This window comes from Helianthus annuus, chromosome 11 (assembly GCF_002127325.2).
Source record: "Helianthus annuus cultivar XRQ/B chromosome 11, HanXRQr2.0-SUNRISE, whole genome shotgun sequence".
NCBI classification, from domain to species: domain Eukaryota; kingdom Viridiplantae; phylum Streptophyta; class Magnoliopsida; order Asterales; family Asteraceae; genus Helianthus; species Helianthus annuus.
The window spans coordinates 167,149,149-167,157,244 of NC_035443.2; the positions used below are offsets into that span (position 1 = coordinate 167,149,149).

Sequence of the window (8,096 nt, forward strand, 5' to 3'; positions counted from 1 at the left end):
CAAGTCCGGTCGCCGTAGTGGTTCTTTTAGGTCGTTCCGAGAGAGAGAGATCTGTGATTTCCGGTCATTCTGAACATCTCCGGCCTGCGATTTCAGATCTGAGAGAGAGAGAGAGACGGGACCTGATGAAAGTGGTCGTTACCGTTATCATATCTGTGAAATGGTGTGTGCTTCTTTTTGGTCAGATTTGGTTGTTATGGTGGTGAAAGAAGGTTGTGGTGGTGGAACAAGTGGTTGAACTGGTACAGAGAGAGAATAAGGAGGAAAAGAGGGGTTTTCTTAGAGTGAGAAAGATGTGCAGTAAGTATATAATTTTTTTTTCTTTTAAGGTTTTTTTTAATAGCAGGGTAAAAAGACAGATATATCCTCATGTGCAAGTCACATGATCAGATTTAACAGAAAAAATAAACTAGGTTAGGGTTAAAGGACATAACATGCAGGATTTTAAAACATTAAGTACAAAACTCGTTAATTTTAAAGATAAAGAACAGCGCCTGCAATTGGGCATAAAGATAAAGGACAAAACTTGCAATTCACTCTATTCTTAAACAATATTACCGGTAGTTTCAATTGAAATTCAATTTATTTTAACCTATTACTGTTAAGTTATGAGAAAAAAAAAAAGAAACTTCAATGGTTCATCATTGTAGAACTACGAGTGAAATGAAATAAAAAAAAAAATGTATCAAGTTGTGGGAAATGGAAAGTTAAAATGCTTATATAAAAAGGGCCCCACCATAATAATTCTTTTAAATGTAAATCACCTCCAATGCATCATTGTTTTGTCATGTGCCAAATGTCACCCTTTAAATATGAACCACCAAGATCTCAACCTCAAGTGCTTCCTACAAACATAAAAAACTTAATTAGTAAATAAGATTGCCTATGTAAAAATCATAGATTAACAAGATTAGAAAAGAATTAAGTAAACATCAAAAATTATAGATCAACAAGACTAGAAAAGAAAACCCGGCCACCTCTTGTTTTGTTATGCACTTCATCTTCAGCTTGTCCCCATTTTGATGTCTGCAAAGACAAACAAGCCGGCTTAAGCAAATAAAATGACGTAGGAGGTTTTATGCATTACTTTAGAAATAAAAGTTATTCGACTACGTGCTAGTAAAGGTACCTCAAACACTATAGCATTAAAGAGGGCAAACATAACACCAACTGACATTACACCAGGACCCCTCATGCCGGTTACCAATGATATCGCAACTCCATAACCAAAACCTGCCACCACACTGCATGGATGTACAAATAACTTAAAACAGATGCAATCTTGATGGGCAGGCAACAAGTAGCTCCCTCACCTTGTCTGGACATCTTCCTTGCCTCTTAAGTTATTCATGACCAAAACTATGGCGTCATTACACCCCTTCATGACAGCATAATTGCGAATCTTGTCGCCGCTCGATCCAACTAAGAAAGATTCTACCAATGGCTTGTACTCTCCACATTTCAATTTAGACAGGAACTGCGCCATGTGCATACATACATACAATAACCAACCGTTATTCAATTATGAATATCAACTTGGAGTTAAATAAATAAATAGTTATAGTACTTGATGCCGCGAATTAGGAGCGTGGAAGATTTCCTTGAGAAAAGCTTCGGCAACCATAGCCATTGTCATGGAGACACAGAAACCATTCATAACAGCCTCCACACCTTGGAGAGTAACCTTGATGGGGTTGACTTTGGCAAGCCAGTTCTTAAATCTTTTACATTCGCATTCGCATGTAATCTCAAAGTTTTCTCTCTTTTCATCCCCCATGATTTCAGTAAGACTACGTACGTGTGTTTGTATAAATTGTAGTAAAAAATACAAAATTAGTTGATGATAATTTCACAAGTATTCATGAATAAAAAAAAATAACTAGTACCTGCGGCTGTTGCTCTCTCTGATGACGATGAGCGATGGGCAAAACTAAAAATCAACGTAAAAGGTTAGGTTATTTAATCACGTTTCTAGGGCCGGCAGCCATAATCAGTTTTATTTATTTTAAATTAAGGATCAAATTTGCTTATCTAAAAGTTGATCGGTTTAAACTTTCTTTTAGTTTTTTTTAAACGATCAACGAATAAAAGTCCGGCTACCTGAGATAACCCAATGGCAAAAGGCAGTGACGGATCTAGAAAATAATTATAGGGGCAATGTTTCAATAAAAATATTCTAAAGAGACATCGAAATCGAAAAAACGTCAATCTTTTTTTCAAATTGTCTCAAGGTATATCAGCCCCTGGCAATAGGCGAGCCCATACGTTCGCGAACGGTAACCCAAGCCCACTATCTCTAATTTCGGGGAAAACCCGTCACCCAAAGGCCTACTGTGGTAAACCCGATTGGTGCTAAATTGGCCGTGTTCGCGGGTTTGCGGATTCTACCCGACCCAAACCCAACAAATTTATACGAACCCGAACACGACCCGTTCAACTCGATTTTTTTTCCGTAAATTAATATATTAAAATTTACTAAAAACTTAAATAGTTACAATTAAAGTTATAAAATCTTATGTCAAAGGTTATTATTAGTTTTTTTCTATACTAATTGATTTGATATATTAGTTACTAGCTTACAAACCCGCGTATTACACGAGGTGAATATCGCAAAAAATGAAAATCATAAGTATGTACATAATCATTATCGGTGAAATGACCTGGACCTGAATAATCCAGACCCGAAAACCGAAGAACCCGACCCAAACTAACCCGGATCTAGATAACCCAGACTCGACCAATCCGAACTTTAAATAGATCAGTTATCAGGCCACCTTTTTCAAGTCAAAATCCAAACAATTTGAACCGAAAAACTGAAACCTGAAAAAATCCAAAAGAACACCACGAATAGCTACCCCGAACATATATCTAAATCTAATACATTTTTTTCTTTTTAATTTGGATAACTATTTCTATTTTTTTTTATCATCGGCCACATATGTATTCCACACATCTTTTTATATATATATATATTTTATAAACTAATTAACAATTAACAAATCATATATATTTCAAATAAAATCTTTAAATCTCATTCATCATCAATTCCTATTTTAGTGGATACATATACATTAATGGATATATACACATCGAAAGAGATATATAGTTAAAAGAGTTAATTACGTTTTTGGCCTCTATAGTTATATCACTTTTACTATATTAGCTTAAAACAAGAATTTTTAACATATTTGCCCCCATGGTCTCTATAACTAACCATTTTGACCCCTAAGTCTAGAGATCATGGGGCCAAAATGGTTAGTTATAAAGACAATGGGGGCCAAAATGGTTAGACTTAGGGGCCAAAATGGTTAGTTATAGAGATTATGGGGGCAAATATGTTAAAAATTCATATTTTGGGCTAATATAGTAAAAATATATAACCATAGGGGCCAAAAACGTATTTTACTCTAGTTAAAATTGTTGATATTCATGTATTTTTAATTATAGAAAAAAAAAATAAAATATAAATAAGTTTTTTTAGGTTGAAAGGGAGAATGTCACATGACATTTATTGAAATCTTTTATTATAACTTAGATGGGTGAGGTTCTTCTAAAAAAGACTTTTTTCGTAAGAAGTGTAAGAAGATATAGAAATTGGCATGTTGGCATCATGTTTTGGATTTAACCATAATGATTTGGGTTGTTTTGGTAAGAAAAACACCAAACATAACAATTTAAAACACAATGCAATGTATTATGGGCATTAAATTTAAAACACAACAAAAACACATAGCTTAACACTTAAAACACACTACTTAATGGCATGATGTCTTAGGTTTTAAACCTAGGATTTATTGCATTGTGTCTTAAATTGTTATGTTCGGTGTGTTTCTAGTCAAAAACAACCCAAAACATTATGCCCAAGTCCAAACATTATGCCTACATATCAATTCTTATGCATTTCACAAGACTATTAGTTATATATATTCTATATACTCTTAAAATACAAAGTCGGTGGAAATCCCATCGGCTTTGCCTCCCCTCTCCCCATACTTTCACGATATTGCAATTTTAGCCCCTTAACTTTGGTACATTTAAAGTTTCATAAAATGGCAAATTTAGTCTCTAAATTACTACTCCATTTTACAAATAGTTTGCTTTTGACACACCAACTTTGTGGTAGTTTTCTTTTCAGCCTCAACTTTGTTATAGTTTTCTTATTATCCCAAAACTTTATCAAATTTTATCTTTACCCTTTCTTAGCCCTTAAGTTTAGGAAATGCAATTTTTAACCACTTAACTTTTTATGAACTTTGTAAATGCCACTTTGACCCCCTCGAGAGTTTTTGATTTGACAATATAAATTCATTTAGTCAGGTCGTGCATAATACGTTATGATTGTACGATATAAATTCGATCTACTTTACGTTTTGATCCAATTGTAATGTAATTATAAGATACAATGAGTTCAGTCGGATACGTCAGAATGTGCGTTTTCATATGGTTAACATATCACATAACGCTTGAACTAATCCGTTCGATATTTGCGAAATACCCGTACCGCAACGCACGCGAGTCTTATTACTAGTTTCTACTAAAATTAAATGGGAAATACCCACCAAACTATATGTATATGTGAGTTGTTCTCGTTGAAAGAGAAACATTTGATTTGTAACTATAGCTAGAATTTTGAGTTAAAAGGGAAGAGCAAATTATTAATCTATCTGTCTACTCTAATAAAAGAAATCGATCTTTGAACACGTGTCATTCATGTCATTCATTGAAGTTATTCTCAAATCTATACTTATCTTGTATTAACTAAATAAATAATAAATTCATATTAAATTATATCATACTTTAATAAAATACTGTCCTCAAATCTAAATTGTTAACTTAATATATTTTTAAAACAAATACCTCTATTTCCTACTTATCTTATATCAAATATATAAATAATAAATTAATATTAAATGTTATCCTAATTTATTACAAATATAACTTTTTTTTATTATCTGGTGTACAAAATTTTATTTATTCAACTCATGTAAAACATGAGGTTTTTAAAAATATTTTTTTTATTATTTACTATACAAAGTTACATTTATATAACCCGTGTAATACATGAAGTTTTTAAAGATAATAACTTTTTATCATTTGCTATGTAAAATTAGATTTATTCAACACGTGTGATATATGGGGTTTTTTAAGGATATAATTTTTATTATTTGGTAGATTTTTCAACCCGACTATACACGGGTTTTTTAAAGATATGACATTTTTAGTATTTAATATACAAAATTACGTTTATTTAATCTGTGTATATTTAACACGTGTAATATACGAGGTCTTTAAGGATGTAATTTTTTTATATTAAATATATAAATAATAAATTAATATTAAATGTTATCCTAATTTATTACAAAAAAAAAAATTATTATCTGGTGTACAAAATTTTATTTATTCAACTCATGTAAAACACGGGGTTTTTTAAAATATATTTTTTTTATTATTTACTATACAAAGTTACATTTATATAACCCGTGTAATACATGAAGTTTTAAAGATAATAACTTTTTATCATTTGCTATGTAAAATTAGATTTATTCAACAAGTGTGATATACGGAGTTTTTTAAGGATATAATTTTTTATTATTTGGTAGATTTTTCAACCCGACTATACACGGGTTTTTTTAAAATATGACATTTTTAGTATTTAATATACAAAATTACGTTTATTTAATCTGTTTATATTTAACACGTGTAATATACGAGGTCTTTAAGGATGTAATTTTTTTTTATTATTTGGTAGATTTATTCAACCCGATTAAACAAGGGTTTTTTAAGGATATGACGTTTTTAGTATTTAGTATACAAAATTAAATTTATTTAATCTGTGTAATACACATTGTTTTTAAAGATATAACTTTTTTATTATTTGATATATAAAATTACATTTATTTAATCTGTATATATTTAATCTGTATATATCTGTATATAAGTCTTCTAAACTAATCGACCGAAGATTTGGTATGTTATACTCATCGATCACCCATTGTTCCGTTGCCGCCACCACTCACTAGCAACCGTGACCGCAGTTTCGCAAGGAAGCAAATTACCAGTTACCCCGTTGAAGGTTGCACGCGGTTCTTCTCTTTAGCTTCTGTATGACCAGCCACTGCAGTGCAAGTTGAACCAGCACCGTCCCATTATATTTGCTCTTCTCTTTCTGTTTACTTGATCGAGCCTCTGTCATTGTATATGTTTTGTGCGATTGATATGACTAAAAACTTACCTGTCTGCAGTAAAATTTAGAAACAAGTTAATGCATGAGACATACTGAATCATATTCCATTGTTAATGTTGGCTCTAAAACCATCGCATGTGCTATTGGAAAACTTTCCTTAATGCAGTTATACAACTTGTGTTTATGTTGGATTAAGATATTCGGATCACATAAGTTTTAATCTTCTGCTTTGTTAATTTGAATGACATACACACACAATTGATACAATAAAATAATAAAAAAAAATGTTTTCTTCTTATGATTTAGGGGGTGTTTGGTGTTGCGTTTTCAAAATAGATTATGCGTTTTCAAAACAGATTTTGCGTTTTCAAAATAGATTTTGCGTTTTGAAAAAGCATGTATGCTTTTCCAAAACTGTGTTTTGAAGGCAGATAATCATTTTTTCATCCAAACACTTTTTTAGATTATTTATGTTTTCCAAATAATCACTTCAAAACGTAAGCCCAAACATCATCTTACTACATGCACACAGTGACATCAACTTATGATTTGAGCACGCGATTGTTTATCATAAATAAAAAGGAATGTCTTTGTCTAGAGAACTAAATGCATTATATAGCTAACTATTATGAACAAGCTTAATAGCAAGAAGATGAGAATAGATAATTGGGAGAGAAGAGATGTTTAGTATTAATGGCGCATCATATAAAATAGAATACATGGACTATTCATGAGGGGAATAAACTTGGAGAACAAGTTGGTTTATATTAGGAGTTGATAATCTAAATATATTCTTTATAACACTTTTCCTGATTATCAACTTCATACGCTTGATGCTGCCTCATTAAAAACCTTGCCAGGAAAACTCAATGGGACAAAACCTTGACTAAGAGAAAAAGAGTGCAGCGCGTATTATCTCCCCCGGATGATGATCACTTAAGCTCCTTGAGTCGACGCATCCCGATCCCATGAACTAACTTCTTGAATGTTGAGGTTAGAAGTGATTTAGTGAACAAATCTGCCAAATTTTCTTTGGAACGAATTTGTTGGACAATAATATTTCCATTCTTTTGTAGATCATGTGTGAAAAAGAACTTTGGCAAAATGTTCTTTATTCTATCACCTTTGAAGTATCCTTCCTTAAGTTGAGCAATGCATGCTGCGTTGTCTTCATTTAAGATTGTCGGCCCCTCATCTCCTGAAGAAATACCACAAGATCCATGAATGTGTTGTATTACAGTCCTTAACCAAATGCATTCTCGACTAGCTTCATGTATCGCCAATATTTCTGCATGATTAGATGATGTGGCTGTGATTGTCTGCTTTACTGAACGCCATGAAATTGCAGTACCTTTACTTCTAAATAAATACCTAGTTTGAGATCGTCCAGTGTGAGGATCAGACAAATACCTTGCATCTGCAGAACCAACCAAACCTGTTTTTGATTGATTTGTAAAATACAAACCCATATCTTTTGTACCTTGAAGGTATCTAAGTATTTGTTTTACCCCATTCCAATGCCTCTTTGTTGGGCATATCTTGCCAATAAATTTAAAGAAAATGATATATCGGGTCGTGTATGGTTAGCAAGAAACATTAGTGCACCAATTGCATTTAAATATAGTACTTCTGGACCAAGGATTTCTTCTCCATCTTTGGGAGGTCGGAATGGGTCTTTTTCCACATCAAGCGGTCTTACAACCATTGGAGTACTCAATGGATGTGATTTTTCCATATAAAATCCTTTTAGTAGTTTCTCTATGTAAGTTTCTTGATTCACAAGGATTCCACCCTTAAGGTGTTCAATTTGTAATCCAAGACAAAACTTTGTCTTCCTAAGGTCTTTCATTTCAAATTCTTTTTTCAAGTATTCAACTGCCTTTTGAAGCTCCCCTGGAGTTCCAATTATATT

The 8,096-nt window shown here is 32.2% G+C and overlaps 1 protein-coding gene across 1 annotated transcript; it reads right to left on the bottom strand.

Annotated features, from left to right (window-relative positions):
* Positions 1 to 650: 650 nt before the first annotated feature.
* Positions 651 to 1,960, bottom strand: LOC110887276. Its single transcript, XM_022135008.2, has 6 exons — positions 1,887 to 1,960; positions 1,568 to 1,790; positions 1,314 to 1,477; positions 1,130 to 1,244; positions 978 to 1,026; positions 651 to 845 (listed from the first exon to the last, which is right to left on the bottom strand). The coding sequence occupies exons 2-6, from the start codon at positions 1,775 to 1,777 to the stop codon at positions 835 to 837; spliced, it is 549 nt and encodes a 182-aa protein (XP_021990700.1). The 5' UTR covers positions 1,778 to 1,790; positions 1,887 to 1,960; the 3' UTR covers positions 651 to 834.
* Positions 1,961 to 8,096: the final 6,136 nt, after the last annotated feature.

Bases quoted from the DNA above. Each gene is read 5' to 3' on its own strand.
- LOC110887276 (XM_022135008.2), bottom strand. From the start codon at position 1,777: ATGGGGGATGAAAAGAGAGAAAACTTTGAGATTACATGCGAATGCGAA. The intron at 1,478-1,567 runs GTACTATAACTA...CACATGGCGCAG, and splicing joins CTCCTAATTCGCGGCATCAA to TTCCTGTCTAAATTGAAATG. The intron at 1,245-1,313 runs GTGAGGGAGCTA...ACATCCATGCAG, and splicing joins AAGGAAGATGTCCAGACAAG to TGTGGTGGCAGGTTTTGGTT.